Source organism: Sturnus vulgaris, chromosome 3, assembly GCF_052056855.1.
Source record: "Sturnus vulgaris isolate bStuVul1 chromosome 3, bStuVul1.hap1, whole genome shotgun sequence".
NCBI lineage: Eukaryota > Metazoa > Chordata > Aves > Passeriformes > Sturnidae > Sturnus > Sturnus vulgaris.
In genome coordinates, this window is record NC_142245.1 from 79,522,143 (window position 1) to 79,542,415 (window position 20,273).

At 36.0% G+C, this 20,273-nt stretch overlaps 1 protein-coding gene across 1 annotated transcript in view; it reads left to right on the plus strand.

The window, feature by feature from the left end:
* The window catches only part of RNGTT (RNA guanylyltransferase and 5'-phosphatase), a 167,751-nt gene that overhangs the window by 48,729 nt on the left and 98,749 nt on the right, over positions 1–20,273 (plus strand). Inside the window, exon 11 of the mRNA XM_014877786.2 lies at positions 13,303–13,467. Within this exon, the coding sequence (XP_014733272.1) occupies positions 13,303–13,467 (165 nt within the window). The remainder of the gene's footprint in view (positions 1–13,302; positions 13,468–20,273) is intronic.

Below are 20,273 nucleotides of genomic sequence, written 5' to 3' on the forward strand. Positions count from 1 at the left end.
TGAGGATGGCTGAACAGCCGCCTGCCCATGGGAAGAGACTGACTTCTTTGCTTTGCTTTTTTTGCATGTGCAGCTTTTGCTATAGCTTTGAAATTCTCTTTATCTCAAACCTTGAGTTTCCTCACTTATACCCTTTCGATTCTCTCCCCCCATGTTATTCCAGGGGAGTGAGTAGCTGCAGAAGGCTCTCAGAAAACCTACATAGTGTTGTTAAACCACAACAATGTGTAAAATTCAGTCAAAATAGCCCATGGAGAAAACGCTAGTATCTGTTAATGCTTCTGGAAAAACAAAATTATTGTTTCAGGGCTCCTAATAGGACAAAAACAATATTAGTAAACCACAGAACATTTCAGCCTTTCTAAACTACAGTTGACTCTTCCAGTCCTGAGTAAGGTACTACTCAGCTCAGTCACTCAGTGTAAGTGGGAATTGCAAGTGTAGGCATGGTACCAGTTGCTAGAAATTACTTAGGTATTCTTGGAAGCATAGTCATACTGTGACTTAGGATAGCTGCTTTTAAAAGGAGTAGTTTGTGGGGAAGATGTGTTAGATTAGGACTAGAAGCTTTTTGTTAACACATTTTAGTTCTGTATCTGGATGTCCTTTCTCTAGCCTTTTCTGAATCTGGATCCCTCGTACCATTAAGACTTTTCCCTAAGCAAGAATTCCATGTACTCTTCTGAAAAATAGTCTTCTATAACCACTTGTGGGTTCTCATTTTTTCTTTACATTTTCTTACCTACTGCTCCACCTGTGGTTCTGTGTTTATTTACCTTCATGTCTTGCCTTGTCTCTGCTGTCCTTTAGAGTCTAACCTGCCATTCACTGCTGTTACACTTCCTTTGAAGTAAACATGTAATGTAAGAAGTGTACAGTCATTCAGTTTGGGATATGCATATACTAGCAAAATAGCACTTTCCAAAACTCATAATTGTTAAGCTTTGTTTTGTGGTGGAAGGGGAGGAAACCCTCATTTGTAGTGAAGTGTCCAGACTTAACATGATGAATCCATTTGGCACACAGGAAAAATGATAAGTAGGTTTCCAGAGGATTGTCAATGTTTAGGCAAAGTCTGCTTTTGTGTGGTGTTTGGTTTTGTTTGTTTTCTAAGCGCCTTGGGAATGAGAGAGGAGCTAGTTACTATGTAATACTTTTTTAAAGTCAAGGACAAATTAAGATAATGTTATCAGTATGAGTACAAGCAGAGCTTTAGCTGTGAGAAGTCATTAGCAGTGGCCCTACTGTAAAGATTTAAAAGCACAGCTGTTTTTAAGTTAATTTTAGAAGCTTAATTATAGAAATGGGCACCCAAGGATGTTTGGCTTGGCAAGAAAAGAATTTTATCACCAAGAGAGGTAAATGTAATATAACTTGTAAATGGCAAGAAAGAGTAAGTTCCTATGTAAGTTGTGTTAGTTTTTTTTAATTTTTTTAGCAAGTCTTTAAATAAAATAATTACACAAAGCACTGGTCCTGTTCAAAAACAGAACATTCCTTCCCCCTCTTCCAAACAAACAGCACTCCACTCCAAAAATTCCCCAAAACAGATGTTGCTGTGGAATTTGGCATTGTTTTGATCTGGAAAGTAGTTGAGTCTTGAAGGTGAATGATGGAGTTACTGTACTTGCTGTCCATCATGAGTTACAAGATTTACAGCATGTCCCCTATCTGACCCTGTGCATGACTCGGCTTACTCTACTCTTGGAGATGCAGCTTTGCAGCTGGGCAAATGCACATTCAAACCCCATTGATAAACACCTTTGCTCAGGCAAACTTCATGTTTTAGTCAGGTCTCATGAACTAAGATATTTTTAGCTGAGCTTATTCGCAAATGCTATTATTTTGCTAGCTAAGCATTGCAGAGTTTTCTGGCTTTGTCAGAATATTCCTTCTGAAATATTGCATTCAAAATGCAGAGAAAGTGAGTGGATAAGGACCTACCTGTTACAGATTTTAATCCATGTTGTTATTGGTGAGGTTTATTGTTTCTTGCTTTTTGACTTTGCTGTAGTGTGTCAGGAATAAACTATAGCAGCATTCTAGAAAGAAACAAAGGAAACTAAGCAAATAGACTGATTGACATACATAGTGTGTATTTGGCTCTAGATGTCTATACAGGAAAGTCTTAGGAGGAAGGAAACATAAAAATTAACTTGCAGTGATTTGGAGAAAACTGTACTTGAGTTCTTAAGCAAAACATGTCAGTTGTTTCAGTTGTCTCTTTCCATTATAAGTTTTGTATTGAATTTTGATGCTTATCATGTATAGCTGCTGCAAAAGTCTGTCTTCGAGATGCTGATGGAATCCTTTCTTTTAGTTACTGTTTCTGTGACATCTAGTTTCTAAAAGCTTGTAATATATCCCATTTTGTTGCAAGAGATGTTTGTGTCAAAAACAAATGATTCTTCAGTTTTAAAAAGATTTTTTTATTGTAGTTTTCTTCAGTCTGAAGCATGGTGTTTATTGTTTTTAATAACGACTCAAAATATGACATTGCTGTCTCACTGCTTTCATCCCACCTGCTCAAATCAAATTCATAGGAAGAAAGCTGTATCCTAGTGAAATAAACGTGCCTTTTGACCTTTGTGAGCTCCACACACAAGAAATCTGGATTTTTCATATTCCTCTGAACATAAAAGGCTAATAAGACCCAACATTCCTTACGGTGTTTAGTCTTAATGAATACAGAGCTAAATCCCTGCAGTGCATGTTGCTTTTCAGCTTCTTGATTTGCATACATTTTTGTATGTAGTTGAGTTCATCATTATAGTAACTGCAGCTACAATTTCAGATTTGGTGGATAATTCTAATATAGTAGAAGAAGCTGATAGTAGAATAATGAATAGCCCCAGAAGCAAATGCAGGCAAATCCAAATACCTTTTCATCTGAAACCGTCCACAAAAGGATGTGTCTTCATTCTCCAGTCATCTTGGAGGCAGCTCTTCCTGAAAAACCTTGTTTTGAGAAGCTTTTTCTTAGATAATATTCAGTAGCTACTTGTAAATGCATGGACACTAAACTTAAGTGACTATTTTTTTCCTTAGTTAGGTAACAAAAAGTAACACTGGCATGATATAGGATCTAATTAATGCATTCTTCACAAAGATGCTGAAAATGAGTACAACTTTCCTTTTCCTTTCTAACCCTGGCCTTTAAATTTTTAAACTCTAGCCAAGTTTTTGTGAGACCAGATTGCAATGGTAAGAATAGACTGAATGCCTGAAAAAGATTAATTATTTAAATGCTTAGAAAGGAGATAGAATTTTGATTAAATTTCCTAATACTTTGTGCATTGAATTAAGTCAAGATCAAGATTTCTTTGGTTGTCATTATGCGTAGCAATGCTGTTGATATTGATAAAATTTGTCATTGTAAACAAATATGCTGGTCATAAATCCTGCCCACAGCCAATGTGCTCATTGAATTAATGCATGAAAAATGTTTATTTTAAATCCCTGTAAAATATTACCATGTCTGACTTTTTTGTTATAAACCTCATTTTAAAGCAATGTGAGGCTCACAGTCCATTCTGTCTCTCACTTATCAGCCTATTAGCCTTTTCTTAAAGTTGTACTGGGAAAGTTTTGAGGGCACAATGCAAAGATGCAGCTGTTTAATTGCATCTCTTCTGTTTAGAAATGCACCTGGCTGCCAGTCACCCTTCTGCCCTTAATTTTAATTCTGAGATTCTTTTTCAAATTATATCACCTGAAAATACAGATCTAAAATGGTTTTGTTACTAATAGTACTCTGGAAAGTAAGGATGCTGTGGGCTTGTTTGCTCTTGCACCCTTTAGATGGTTTCTTGTGAAAACTTATCCAACACCCAAACACTTGTACTGGTGCTCCTGTTGTGTGTTATGTTCTCAGTATATATCATCTCATTCCTTCATAGCTCAGGGCTGTCAGGTAGATGAAATATAGACCATCCACTCAGTTGTGTCTTGTTTTGCTTTCCTGCTCTCAGTCTGGGAGAGGTGCATTAAGTTTGCTTTTTCTTCCTCCTCCAGTTTTTATGGTACTGTTTATTGAGGGCAAGGACAGCATGGCTAGGTAATGCATTTGAGTATCTTGGAATTCCAAAAGGGCAGCATTACAATATAGGAAGAGCAACAAATGGTGGCATATAGGATGGAGAATCAACACTGTAAGAGAGTGATGCTGCAGAAGCTTTTAGGTCTCTGAAATAGAACTGATGTATCATAGCTAGTTGTCATTTTTAAGTCTTTCTTGCATTCTTCTCTTTCCCTGTTGATTGTCTTTTATCAATCATTAAAAACCTGACTTGGACGTCAGAGCAGCACAATTTGAAAATCTTATTTCTTTGGTAAACTTTCAGACAGATACCTTGTGCTTTCTTCACTGTTACTTCTTGTGTTTCAGCAAAGTGCACAGCAGTTGAAAAGTAGCATTTCTGTTCATTTTTGCAGCACCCCTTTTTAAAGAAGAGCTCCTTTGCTGTGATGCATGCAAAAAGTAAATTATTGTTGAAGAGTGATAATAAGTACATGCTGACCAGGATGTCTTTGCTGTTTTCATGCTCTTATTATTTTTATCTAACAAGCTGCTTGTTGTTGGGGAGCATTCTTTAGTGTTGTAATTAGTTTGAAGCTTGACTGTTTTACTTGCTGGTTAGATTCTGTGAAAAATACCCATTGATTTCTTTCTTTCCCTTACATCTATTACTTTGATCTTTCTTTTCTCAACCCAGGGAGCACTATGGATCACAGTGAAGGTAGTTTGTTTTCTATATTTTCCAAAATAAAGAATACTTAATAGAGTATTATATAAAAGCAAAAGGGAGTTAATTAAATTCTGTCATGTCCTGTTTTATTTGCAAACTACAAGTGTTCTTGTACCTCAACATGAAGCATGTCTCACCAGAAGCTTTTTGAATGGCAGATTATCACTAATTGTCAGAGGAAGAGACACAAAGTGTTGCTCCTTGGAGAGAGAAACAGGACAAGTAGTTCTCCAAGAGTAGCTTTAGAAAGATATTAAATCCTTTGTATTTTTCAGGTGTTCGTATCTGTAGGTTTTATTTTTACTTGCTTACTCCGATGTGATACTTTTTCAGCAAACCATGAAAACCATGAAACTTGCTATAAGAAAATACGAAGTCATACCTAGAAGTTTAAGTTGGGTTGTAAATGAAAATAACTGAGATATTTTAAACCCTAAATACTATTTGGAGAATATAATCCAAACCCAACTATTTTGTTCTTGGGAGGTTTCCTTAATGAGCTTTTCTCAGTATCTTTGTTGGACAGTTTTCTGCTCCTCATGATTCGAACCCTTAAAAACCCGTCACTTTTTATCTGCAGTATCTTTTTATCTTCTTACACTATGGAAACTTACGATTATATAGAAAAACTGTCTCCTTCAGCTCACGGTTTATGACAGTCATTCCCACAGGAACTGCCAAGTGGACTTAAACCCAGCTTTTGTCTCAAGCAAATATTCAGATCTCTCAAAAACGTGGCAGTAATCACAGCTGAAGTGGAAGATGTGAAAATCTTTACAGTGGGGCAGGTTTTCCAGTTGGATTATCGTGTCCAGTATTTCTAAGTACTGGCAGTGAAGTCTTAAGCAGAGCTTTTCTTGTCTGATACATTTCAAAACAAAAATCTATAGGCAAAATAGAATATTGGGGAAACATCACATGGAAGCAGTGAGAGTGTTCAAATGTTGTTATGTCTTATTTCTGTAACTTAATTTTAATTACTCTTTTTCTGCAATTAATCTAGCGACAATATTTCATTATTTCAGCTTTCTCCCTGTCTCTTCCCATGTTTTTCCTGTTTCTAGGGGAAAAGAACTAACGAAAGCAAAATAGTGAAGGTTAAGCAGAAGGATGTAGCAAATATAATATCTGTATATTTCAGCATTGGTTTTATGAAGGTTGAAAGCAGTACCTCACTAGTATTTTATTTTCCATGCCTAACTGGGAGAGAACTGGGATTATTCAGTCTGGAAAAGAGAAGGCTTAGGGGGAGACCTTATTGCAGCCTTCCAGTACCTGAAGGGAGCCTAGAAGAGATCTGGAGAGGGACTTTTCACAAGATCCTGTAGTGATAGAACAATGAAGAACAGCTTTAAGCTGGAATTGGGAAGGTATAGATGAGATAGTAGGAAGAAATTCTTCACTGTGAGCTTCATGAGGCACTGAAGCAAGTTGCCCAGAGAAGTTGTGGATGCCCCATTCCTAGAAGTGTTCAAGGCCAGGATGGATGGGGCTTTGAGCCGCCTGGTCTAGTGGAAAGTGTCCCTGCCCATGGCAAGGTGTTGGAACTGGATGATCTCTAAGGTCCCTTCACACCCAGACCATTCTGTGATTCTAACCTGTTTGAATAGCCTGACTGACTGTTATAGTCTAGGAGAGAACGTGAAGGCTGTATTTTCATCCTTTTTACAATATATCTCTTATTTAAAATAAATATAAAGAAGAATACCACTTTCTCTTGAAATGAGTATTTCATTTTCAGAGTTTCTCACGCATAAGCTAACCATGTACACAACGACCTAGATATCTAAAGACAGATTGTGTCCTGAAATGGTAGATATTTAAAGTCTTCAGGTGTTACAAGCTGATACTTAATTTTTAGTTCTATCATGGTTTAGGCAACGTAGGTGGTTCCTTTTCTAAGATAGTCGTTGTGAATAAGTGGTGATTGTTACTACTTTCTCCCCCCCCTCGTTTCTAGTTTTTACAAGACTTCATATTAACTGTACTAGACAGTCTTATTTTAAATACCATGAAGTGATTTATATTCTAAAAACACCAGTACCACAATCTTTTCAAGTATGAAATGACTTGAATAATGTTTTTAAGATGAAGGAATTTTCCCACGATTCTTTAATTCACTGGAGTGATAATTCTTTATTCATAAAGACAGCCGTGTGAAAACCCAGCAATAGCTATTCCTATGAAGAGTCATTGTGACTGGCTGATAGAAAGGAAGAGAATGTGAGGAGAGTAGAAGTAGAAAGAGAAAATATTTACTGCAACAGATACTAGGTGGTCCAATTAAGGTAAGAACACCTTAATATTACATGCAACACAAACATTAGGAAAAATAATTAGAAACAACTGAAGCAGTAAAATCCTGTGTTTGACTTTGAAGATAGCCTAAATTCAGTGTAAAATGAATTATTAAAACTTATATTCCCATATGCAATCTTTTTGTGTGTAAATATCCCATGGTGATAACACATTTTTTTATAATTAGGGTTTTTATGACTTTTCCTCTGTAATTGAAATGGGAAGTTCATCAGCTCAGTTTACCTGAGGGGAGGCAACCAGTCTAGACGGAACAGGATTCCTTTTTGTTTTAATCATTTATGTCCCAGTAAAATCCCCTTACTGAGTTCTGGTTTTGAGGGCTCAGAAGGATTTCTAAATGAAGTCACTGCACATGCAATCAATGAATTTGACTAAGTTGTCTGTTCTCTGAAAATAACAACTACTAAGCTTTCAGTGCCTAACTGCAGCTTTGTTTACAAAAGAGAGGGCTTAGGTGTTCATCTGTGCTAGATGCCTGTTTCCATAATTCTACCTCTTTATTGCCCAGTGTTGGTGATGAGAATCATAATTCAGTCACTTCAGCTGATTGCAAATATTCTGCTTTGTATCTGTTACCTTTGTACTGGTGCTGCAAATTTATCATCCAGTTGCAATTACAGAGTTTTATGGTTTTAATTGTGAATTTGTTTAAAATTTTGAGCAATCCAGGAAGAGTAAGGGAGAAAGCAATGTTTGTAGTACAATCTACTTTTTCTGTTTTGGTCGTATCTGTTTAGTCACAGTTTTGACAGTCCTGCTGTTTTGTTTATGTTTACTAATAAAAAACACCCCATGGAGCTATATTTGTATGTTCTGTTAGACTTTGGTGTTATCCATTGTCTACTAACTTCTTGCCTTTGTACATTTTAAAATTTATTTTCAGTGACTATTTTTTAAGGAAATATCAGTAATTTAATATATGTCTTAAGCAATATTTTTAATAGGTCTGATTATTCAAACTGTTGTTGTTCTGTGGTAAATCAGAGCAATTGTACAAAACAACAACATATAAATCGTAATCATATTCCTGCAGCACACTGGTTGTATTGTTACAATTGAAGCAGTATTTCACATGCTGTACCTCATTGATGCTAGGCTAAACATTAGAAACCTTTTGAAACTGCTGGATTCCTTGCCCTTGTCATACGTTTTGAATATTTGAGTGACAAAAGTTAGAAAACGCTGAAAATTTTAAAGTTAGATAACTGCCAAAATTTTAAAATGAATTTTTAGATTCTATTGATTGTCAAGTCTTTTGGCATTTAGAAAGAAAAAACTTAAGGGTCATAATTCTATAAAATTTGTCATCTCTCTAATGCTTTACTTTTATTCCTGCTTGAAAAAGAAAACTTTATAGGAAATGAAAAAAGCCTTTTAGGTATTGAATGTAGTAATAATCTTATTTGGAAACTCAAATTGCACCTTTAGATTGTTTTTATATAAAACCGTGTGTACAAAAAAGTACCATCTATAAAACCATGGTCAGAAGAATTATGTGCCAGATCATTAATATAAATTGCAAAATATTAGACTGCGTGGTCTTCAGAAATTGGGAGAACTAATAATGGGCTTTCATTGGGAATGCAGATGTCAGCTGTGGGTGCCTTGAATTGGCAATAATAACGTTAAACATAGGGTAGAATATCAGGCTGAGCGTATTCTTTATTCTTCTCTCAAAATCATTAAAGCTAAGACAGTTGTGACATATGTTCCGCTCTGGCTCAGTAAGTGAAGACATGCATGGAACGTATATCTCTGTGTGTGTGTGCTGAATTATTCATGTCTCAGGTACTGCTCTGGAGAAGCAAATGGAGCATGCTTTGCTGGTGGGTAGGCTTCAGCCATCTTTCATGGAGGAAAGGAATAAATATTCTCAGTTTATCCCAAACCATGCTGGCTATCAGCTGTGTGCAGAGGACTAGGCATTATTTTTCTTTTTGCTATCGCTGCATTGCAGAAAAAAGCACATAAATACCAAAGTCAAAGATGAAGGACTTGTATGGAATTTAGTGCCTGTATAGCATGGTGTGTTCACTGCATCCATCTAGGTCAGTGACTTTCTGTGCAAGGCTTATGGAATTCACTGAGCTGTGGCCACCAGGTAACCTTAGAGACACAGGGGAAGGGAAACTTAAACGTGCAGGGTGATGGTAGATCCTCAGGGATACCTTTCTCCTTGTGGAGAGAGAGGCAGGATGTGCAACAGAAATCCCGTTATCCTCTTTATTCCCATCTCAGTGACTCCTGCCATCTTGCTGTATGTAATGACCTGGGATTAGAGTTAGTCACCTGCTGTAGCATGACCTTGTGATTTCCACTCTGAGGTCTCTGTGAACTGGGGAGGGCTGGAGCACAGCCCTCGTCCAAATTCCATCTTTTGGCACCCATTTGAAGCATTGTTAGAGGGACTGGTTTTGTTGGGTGGGTGGGGTTTTTTTGGTAGTAGTATTTTTTTATTTTGTTTTTTTTTTTCTAGTCTCCATTCAGCAAATAAATTGCCTTCCCCTATCTGCTCAAGACAATGGGTATTAAATGAGCTGCAGACCCTGTTTTTCAGTGTCTCAGTGTAAACCCATTTCTTTTTCTGATTCTTATGTGGCTTGTTATGTATGATTTCTATTGAGAAGTTAATTTGAAATAACCTATGTTTAAATTTAGAAATTTTGAGACCTGGGTGGATTTCCAAGTTCAGTAAAAATTTCATCTTATGTTTCAAAGTTGTGTGGAGGATGTTTTAACATCAAAACCATATTTTGCAAGCCCACTCCATGCTGTGACCTTAGTGCAATGCACAGAGTTTCAACAGGTGAAGAAAATAAATTCCTCAGCTGCTTGGGGAAGAGGTGTTGATTCAACAGATGACTCTTCTCTTAAGGCTTATCTAAATGATATTTTGCTTTAGGACACATTTTATTTACAGGAAGTGTAACTTTCTAGCATAGGTAGGAGATACATGCTACTTGTTAATTTTGTTTTGCCATTCCTTTGCTAACACACTTATTTTAGGTTAAAAATGTCTAGAACAGGCATTATCCTTTAATGTATTTCAGTAATTATGCTGTCAAGCAGTAGTGACCCTCATCCTTCTCAGACAAGTAAAAAGCTACATATTTAATTATCTGAATGCTTGAGTTAATAAAACATCTGTATTGCCTAAAAATGTTCTATTACTTAATGCCTGGGCTTAGATTATACATGCATCAATGTCTTGATTTTTGACAACTTTTAAATGTGTGCTTTATATACTAAAGAATCTCTTCCTGGTTTTGTCAAGGTCTCTGAATTATTTATTGCAGCCTACATTACCCTCCTACTTATTTGCTAAAAGCAAAGAATTTTATCACTTCCAGATTTTGACTATGTCTGGGATAAATGCATTGTATATTAGCAGCATTTCTTGTAATTATGGGAAATGTTCTAATAACAAAGAAAAAGCCACTCTCCTTCAGTATTGCTTTTATTCAGTATGTCCTTGAGTTAAATTCAATTATGTGCTAATTTTCTTATTGCTAATGTCCTGTGCTTTTGTGAGAATTAAATACTTTTTGACTTCTTAGTATACTGGTCTAATGAAGAAGTAGCTTGGCAGCATTGTCTGTTTTCCTTTCTCATATAATCTTATGTCAACCTAGCTTTGACCTTTATTTGATGGAACCTAGTTGTAATATACCCTCTAGTTAACAAGCTTTAAAATAGAAATATATGATTGGCAGAACTGCAGGAAATAATTAGTTCCAAGTAGATGAGAAAAGTGAAAGGAGTATTTTAAGGAAAAGAAAGTGATTCAGCTGGTTTATGGTGCATATGAAGTTGCATCAGCTTTTAATTTAACTGTTCAGGCATGGAAATAAATTTAAATCACTGTACAAAATCATTTTTTGAAGGAGTCATTGAAAAAAAGCTTTCTAAATAACCTAACTGATTACTGGCTTATTGAAAGCTCAAATGTATGAAATATTAATTAGTTAATTTGCTATTTCAGACCTACTAATAAAATGTGTCTGAGTGGAAAAGGTACTATAGGGAAGACAGCATGTGCATTAGATCTTGCTGAAATCTACCTAGAGAATTATGGGGTTCTTTGAAGTTATAAAAAATATATATACACATTTCCCAGGAAAGAATTCTTCAATCAGTTGTTCAGTCAGCTGTTACAGGGGTTGAGATGTGTTTTAATTAATTACATGTACAAACCAGGACAAGCTCAGTCACTGTATAGATGAGTACTCAAGTATGCTATAAATGGGGCGAGAAAGCAAGGAAGGAAAAAAGAAGGAAGGAAAGATTGATTGATTGATTGATTGATTGATTGATTGATTGATTGATTGATTTTCTAGCATTTTTTCTGTGGCACTTAAAAATCTGTAGATCATGCATCTGTATTCTGTGAGAAATGAATAAAGAGTGAACCACTCTCCTGCCCCTTGGATTTTTCCATACTCTTAATTTTCTATTCATTTGAATGGCTCTTTACTGATAAAACCTTTGTGTTTGAAAGGAAGACAATGCTGAGGGCAACGTTAACAGCCATCTGAGCTTTCTTCTTCACAAGCATGGATCAGTGAACAGAGATTAGACATTTCACCCATGGTGTCTGCCACAGGCTTTGCACAAGATGTGCTTCCCACAGAGTGATGGTGGCTGTGCTACCTGTTCTCATGTAGACTGAAGCAGAGTCCTAAAAGGAAGTTATTGTGAGTTACATGTGGTATGGGAGCAATGCATAATTCTTAAAGCTGTTGCCATGAACAGCTGAGGACCTTTGATAGAGGTCTAGTAGGTTCTAATGCTAGCAAAGAAATATAAGACGAACTTAATGCTGCTTTGGGAGCACGAAATGTCAAAGATTTTGGTGAAAGCCCATATGATTTTGGAAAGAACTGATGAAATTCATATTGGTCTAAAACTGGTGTTATGTTTTTCTCCTGATTGAGATACCTGTTCTGATACTACTTGCTCTCTTACTTTTGTGTGCCTCATCAGAATGTCATTTTGCCATTTATTTTTTTGGCTGTCTTTCCAATTGAACAGTTCAGATCCTCTCTGATGCATGTTGGAGCAGTGCTTTTTTTCCTTCAAGCTGCCTTTGGTACAGGAGATACCTGGTAGCAGGTTCTTCTGCTTAGTTATACTGCTGCCGTTGATGATTTGAGTCCCATGTCTTCCCAGTTTCCTTTGCTCATTGCTTTCAATTTTTGAAGAGTTCTGGTTTGCAAGCCAGGGCTCTGTGAGTTTATTCCCTGTAGGCCGTGAAAGGAATGGGTTTTGAAAATTATTTTCTTGTGTGAATGGAGTGACAAAATGAGGGATGATCTCATGTAAATAACTTTCAGTGCTGTATCACACTTGTAACAATGCAAATCTACAAGTTTTGTGTCTCTTGCTGTGAAAGTGACACCTCAGATTGAAATGAGCTGTAGAATTTATTAGTTGACAGTTGCTTGTTTTGTTCTAGTGATATCCATAGCGTGTTTTCCTCACTATCTAATGCTCAGAAGAAGATAAACTCCTTTACAAGCCGTTTCTAATCTGACAAATGTGCATTTTGAACTCTCATACTGATCTGGTGCAATGCACCAAATGTAGAAAGAGCAATGTAAAGCTGCTGTTTTATTTCAGATCTTGAAAGGTCAGGGCATGCTGCTGAGGCTTAGCAAAGGGTTTTACTGCCTTTTTGTGACTGAGCCATCAAATATCTTGCAGGTTTTTGTAGCTGTTGTTTATTGGCACATTTTCCAACTGCACCTATTTTTCTCTTTTCTATGACAGAAAAATGAACATTAATTAATGTTTCTTTCAAGGCATCAATATACTGCACTCGGAGCAAAGAGTTCACTTAAATGTGTAAATCTTGTTGCTTTGTCATTAAAAGTATTGTGAACAAAATGATCCAAATTACTTCAGAGGGAAGCTATGTGGAGAACTATAGCTGCCATATAAAAGCTCTAATTAGGGAGTATTTAAATTTTTTTACTTAACTTTAAAAGTATTTAGGTGTTTAATTCATGCATGCTTGAATGTGTATTACAGGTTTCTAGCTTTCTGTGAACTTTGATTTGGTTAAAGCTCTTAAAGCCTGAGAAAAAATGCTTGAAAACAGCACATTTGGGAAAAAGTTAGTAATTTGATAATATTTCTATGTATCTGTAGGATTCTAAATATTGTGTTAAAAAAACTTAGATTGTTCAAATAATTTGGTGTTTGATTTTTGATACTGATTCTTATAACTTGGCAGGGACAGCCTGTTGGAGACTGTGATTTTAATGTTCGACTTGCATGTATAGAGAAAGAGATTATATTTCCACGACATGAAAAGATGAAAAGTGGTCTCATTGACAAAGCACAGGAACCGTTCAGTGTTCGAAACAAACCATTTTTTGACATCTACACTTCCAGAAAGGTAAGCTTGATTTCAGTTGTTTTATGTTTTGGTACTGGAGGCAGTAAAACAGTGGTAGGTATAGGTTTTCCCTCAGCATTTTTGTTGTGTCTTCCAGTGAATTCCTCTGCTAGCCAAATATTCAGCAATTGTTGTGGTGTGATTGGCAGCTTGGGATATCCTGAAAAGTGTTGTGTTTTTTTTTTTTTAATTACTTATCACAGGCTTTTAGAATACAGTTTTTGAAATTATCACTAAATCTGAAGTACCAGGTAAAACTTTAAGGACATTGCAATCTGCATTTGAGATGATTGTGTTTCAAATGCAGTTCAGTCATATTTTTTTACCCTAATGTGTTACCACCACCTTAAAAGCATCTTTGAGATACAAATATCTATACACTTTTAATTCATTGGGATATTTAGTGTATGACTTCTTTGGTGTTTTTTCCTTGGATTTTTTTTTTTTTTGGTTGGTTTGAGGTGAGTGTTTTATGTGTCAATCATGACAGACACTGAAGCCTTAAACTTTTTGGAGTTGAGGTTACACGTTTTTCTTTTTGTATAACGTACATTATAGGGTATTTTTGTCCTCATTTAAATCAGTCTTACATAGTGAAATATGTTTTTTTTACTACTCTTAAAACAGAAAGCTTCTTAAGAGGCCTGAAATCTGATCATTGTTTTCAATAAGCAAGAAGTTTTCTGTCAATATTTGAGAATTTTTTGTATGCCCTATGATAACTGTAAGGAGTTTTAGGTAGCAGTACCAGCATTGATGTGGAGTTTTATCTAAGGCACTACTGGCACTACTTAAGAGAAATAATTACTGGTTCAACATAGATTTCAAATCTATATCTGCTCAAAAGAACAGTGTTTGTAAAAATATATTCTCAAAAGATCAATATATAAACTAAGAATTACTGTTGCTCTTACTCACCTCAAAATACTTTTTTCATTTCATTACTTCTGTGAACTTGATGAGTATATTCCTGTGACACTTCCTTAGGGTAATGAAAAAGGGATCACATTTTCATATTCATCATAACTTCGTGAATTTTTCATTATGTATGATAAGAATAGACTATAAACAATAGTCCAGTCTATTGAAGCATTGCCCTATTCTGAAAAAAGACTATTTAAAAATAGTATTGTTTTGCCCAAAGGATCTTTATCCTATTTTTATTCAGTCATCTCTGCAACTATAGCAACAAACGTTGTGATGAATACCTCATCAGTATAGCTGAAAAAGAGAGCTGACTTCCTCTTGCATCAATGATGAATGTCTCAAGAGGGTTTGCCAACTCTGTGTACAGGACAGCAAGGTCTGCAGGAAGACAAGGAACTCCTGTCCTTTAAGTCTGTTCATATCCATCAATCCCTCTCCAGAGACAGGTGCTGCTGAATGGATCATAAAAGAATGACAAGTGGGACCTGCTTGGGTAGATCTTTTCCTTATGTTCAATTAGATATTTTTCTTTTCTTTTTCAAGAAGGGTTGGATCCTTTCATCTTTAGAAAGGATCTAACAGGATCCTTCCATTCTTGACTATAATGAGCAGCTTTTTAGTGCTTAGTTGCTGGCTTGGGTTAAACCATCACAAGATCCTTGAAGATGTATACCCTTGAGTGGTCTCAGAAAAGCTCTGTTTTTTTTAAGCCTGGGTTTCTTCCCTACTTTCTTCTCAGTGTATTTCACTGAGATGTGGCTTCTTAAGTCACCCTCAAGGTTCATTGTTTTCAAAGATCAATGGAGATAGCAGTCCTTGGTCTCAGATATGATGACCCTTGGCACCAGCATATTCAAGACTGAAAAAGTGGAAAACCCATACCTGGCCAGAAGAGATTTCATCAAAACTTTTGGAGTATAATTTGGAGGGGGTTTTTTTTGTTTGTTTGGTTGGTTTATAATTTTTTTTCTCAATATAGCTTGGCATCAGGAAAAGAATCAAGTGTACTTCATCACATCTTAATTTTGTTATGAAAAGCTTTAATTTTTGAAACATGTTCTCAGGATGCAGTTTGAACTTCACAAAAGAGAATCCTCTAGACCTCTTTTTCACAGCCTCCCTCCAGCATTTCTTTCTATGATCTGAGTTAAAACATTCCATTCCATTCTTTTTATGAAAATCATTTATCAGTAAATGTGTGTTAGATTGTGTGGACTGTAGGAAGATTACTCAAAAGGCCAGGAGCCTCAGTGCTATATTTCATAGCAGAAAATGTGGCTCAAACTTTTAATTATACCAGAAAAAATGAGTGTTTTCCTTGTAGACTTAGTTATTTTCAGTGAAAAAATGGAAGTAATTACTTGAAACAGCAGTAAACTTTGTGTTGTGTTATATAATGCATCCAATAATGAAAATGTTCTTAGAGTTATGGATTTGGAACTTTAATACCAGAGTTAGGTACTGACTGATTTTTTTATCTAATCTGAAAATCAATTTATTGTGAAATGAAATGCGCTTTTAAAGTGCAGTTATAAAGTATGGCAGCATTTGTAGTTGTGAATTGAGATTTAGTTTTGGATTTCGGAAATGAGGGCTGTGTCTTTATGATGTTGCCTTCAGTGTTATTTTAAGATGTTTGGATGGACTTTTATTTTTTGTAAGACTGAGTTTTAGTGGTAAGAAAAAAGAAATGGACAATCACTGGGAGCAGGTTGTATGTTCTTAGAGTCTCTAAAAATGTTGCCTTGTTGAACTCTGATATTGATGAAGAAAGCAGTATCACTAGATTGTTTTTTTCCTTTGTCCTCAATTAAACACAGATTAGTATTTTAGCGTTAGTTGGGAAACACATCTGTGATAGATTTTTCCTTTTAGTGTAGCTTCCAGGCTCTCTTAGACATTTTTGAGCAAAGTTAAATTTTTTGTCATTACACTTGCATGATTGGTCACTTCTGTTGCATAGCTTGCTTTCTTTGCATTTGTTGGATTGCATCAGAACTCAAGGAGATGATATGATCGAATTCTCCCACCCTTTGTATAAGGATTGCAGCAGTCAGTGGAAGAAGCTGAGTTTTAGGTTAGTGCTTTAAATGCTTCATACTCTTAGGCTTTGAACCTTGGCCTTGTATTTACAGGAATATTAGGCATTTTAACAAGACATTATTTTTATTATATTGAACAGGAAGTACAGGTGCATAAAAATAATTACATTCTTTGAAATGGTCTAACTCTTGGCTTTTCTTGCTTAAACAAACTCACAGTTCTTTTGCAAGGCTTTTTTCCGTGGACAGTCAGCCTGGATGTCATCACTAAAGCCCATTGTCTAGTGAAAATTCCGTCTAGCAGGAGTAGGAAAAAAGTTCCTTTCTGTGCAGTCTGTGGTCCCATGGAGAATTGTGCCCATCACCCTCAATGGAACAATAGGGCTAAAGGTTAAACAGTGATGCAGGTCAAATGAACAACCTTTTGCAAATGTTAGCATGCTGCATGTCAATGACTTGTCAGTTCTTAGACTGTTATCTGGTTTTAAAATGACAACTTGTCCTGGAGGAATTAGAGAGAAGGTAATCTCTGCTAGAAGATTAAAGGTCTAGGATCTTCTTAAAAGTTTTCAGTCAAATCTCTGAACTGACAGGTGACTTTGTTCTCCTGGTTTGACATCTGGATTTTTATTTTTACTTTTTAAAACTGCTTTTGTTGTCGTTAGGAGACATGGAATGTTTAGAGTTTATACCAATAAAGGTATGGCTCCTGTTGAGATGGTTTGCTTTGGAAAATTAAGGAGCTGTGGACCTCTGATGAGACTATGTAAGTGAATGCTTTGCTGATGGTAATGTATTTTGCAGGCAGCTGAGGCACCTGTAAGCTAGTATTTGCATGCCCTGAAAGAGTGAATCCTGATAAAGGGCAGAATATGCAGACATTGCTCATCCGTGTCTGCCAAGAGAGCTGTTAACCAAAACTGACTGAAAACGACAAAGCCCTGTCTTATATCTGCAAGCTGCCTGCAGACAACATGTGAAACTTTGCAGTCATGGGACAGAAGACAGGAGAATTACATGGCAACAATGGCGGATGCAGAAGCATCAAATACTCTGTTTATTGAAGATCTTGAATTCTGCATCTCAGTGGAGAGGGAATGTTACCATCTGGAGGTTTTTTATTGCCAAGAGGTCTTGTTTCCTCCGTTTTTATTTTTGTTTTGATTTTCTGTGCCTTCAGGAGTAGTTTAATCATCTCACCTTTCAATCCTGCATTTCCTGACCTAGAGTTGGCAGACATTCTTCTGTGTCTGGCCTACATCATATTCCTCACTCCATCTGTTCCATTCCAGAGTTTTGGCCTATTTATCATCTAATCACCTTTTAATTGCCTTCCAACCCATGTCCCTTCTACCATTATGTTTTTGTTTGTTTTTATTTCTTTATTTCTTACATTTCTTCTTCACTTAGTCCTGTTCCATCTCCCCAAGAATGGAAAGTTTAATGGTGTAAAAGCAGTATTGCCTTATTCCACCCTTAGGTGCTTTTGTGCTGGTGTAACCTTTACTTAAATCTTCTTTTTGGCATGCTTTTCTTCCTGTAAACACAAATAGTCATTGACCTGAGGAACCTAGTCAACAAATAGTGAATAAGAAGCTTCAAAAATGTCACCTTATTCTTATACTAGAATTTCAAATCTTCACTTGGCAGCTGTCTTATATCCCAGCATGTAGTACTTCAGCCTGATTGTTCAAAATTATTTCACCACATGAATTGTAAAGGTAAGTACAGGCAATCAGCCCAAGTGGAAGCTTTGTAAATTGTAAGATGAAATAGGTGGCTAAACTGCAGATCTTGAGCTGAATGTAGGTTACTGCCACTTGAAATTCAGTGCTTGAACTGGAGCTATTTCATGCAGCCGCTGCAGCACTGTAGTGATGTGAATACTATTTGGCAAACATAATTTCTGTCAGTGGGAGGTTGAGCAGAGGCTTTGTAGGCCAGTGCTGGTGGGGTGTCCAGCTGCCTCTGACTGTTCCTTTGCTTTCTGTGGGACAGGGATGCAGCAGCTGCCTGCTTAGATTTGGGTTCCCTCATGCTAGGGCAAACACTGACTCGGCTGTAGCTAACTTCTCAGCTTCCTTGCATTGCTGGAGTCACTTAAGGAGACCCATTCATGAACAAGAATCTCTGTCCCTTTCCTAGGGTAAACAGAAGAGGATTAGGCTACTTGCTTTTGGTTATTACTGTTTGTGATATTGAAGGTCATGTATAATATTTCAGCATGGTAGAATTTTGGTTAGGAGAGAAGTTTTTTTCTTTTCATTTAAGAAGTTATTCACACATTAGTTACATTTCACATTTTTCAGAAAGTGATCTACTGAAGTACTGAAGTTAAACAGTCTTGGATCCATTTCCATGAAGGATTATTTTCATAACTTGTGGCCCATGTTAGATATTGCTAGTGGTACAAATTAAATTTATGTACAATAATTCAGATGTGGAATATGTAATTAAATTCTGACTTGTCAAACTATAGTGTGAGAAAGAAAACAGTGAAACTAGTGGAAAAATAAAATCTTATGGATGAAGTGTTCTATTTGGTGCACATTGTAGTTTAAACATCAGGGCAGTATATAGTCAGCTTAACTTTTAACACTTTAACATTAGATTAGATTTTCTAACATTTTTGTAAATTATTTCCTCTGTATTTCATGCAGTGGAAATACTATATACTTTTCTAAGTAGAAAAGTGTCTTAAATAGTGATTTCTTATTTCAGTGTTATGGTGTATTACCAAACCAGGGAAATGCAAATCTGTTTGGACCTAATTACTGGTTGGTATGTCAGTATGGGCAATTGAATTGTATATTTGATATCTTCTGAATTAGTTAGAAGACTCAGCTGTGGTGACTAAGTGGGTCACTCCACTCATTAATTGAGGGGCAACTGTATAATACTGTCCATTGTGCCACTTCACAGCCTGTCACTTTCCAAACTGCCTTCTGGCAATGCAGCTCCATAGGGAAGCCATCAGCCTTCTCCTATTGGAATGACGTTCAAGAGACATGCGCTTAATTTGGATAAAATGAATAAAAGCACAAAGAAAATGGTAAAGATGGGGGTGAAATTTAAAGCAATTTATTATGATGCAAGATAATAAGACATTGCTGCTAGCTTTTTCTTTTCTTGTGATATGCCCAATTTTGAGAAAAAAAAAAGCCGAAACTAGATCTTGTACAAAATTGATCTTTAAAATAAAGAAATTAAAAATCTCAGCATTTTACTATTATGGCTTTACAGCTTTAATTTCAGCTTTGTAGCAAAAAAAGCCCTCAAGTGCCATTGTATAGAAGATGAATCAGATTTTTTTTAAACATCCAGAATATGAAGTTAAACCTTATTTTTTGTGTTAAAACCAATGACTCCGGCCTAATACAAAATGGCCCAGTTTGAATCAGAAATTGTAACAGTAAATGTATGAAAACATCAATTTCTTATATATCAGTTTTGTGTCTAATTGAATTATTGTGTATACAGTTTTGTCTTTGTTGACAAGTCTTATTAAAAATGCTTAATAAAACAAAATCCTCAATTATCTGACTTAATTAAAACAGACCTATCTGCGATTTTGACAACCAGAGACCAGATTATATTGGAACAGTTTACACAGGGGCTGGGTAACAGATTTACATAGGGGCTGGGTAACAGATAAACCTTATCAAGTATGTAACAGTAGAAGATCATTCAGCCCCATTGTACTCAGCCCAATGCTGTTATTTTCTTTGACATCAGAACAACTATTGAATGTAGTATTTGGTCAAACCCAGAGTATTAGGGAGCTTGCAAGCATCAGTGTCGTGAGATTTGCTCAGTTAAAGACATTACAGACTTTAC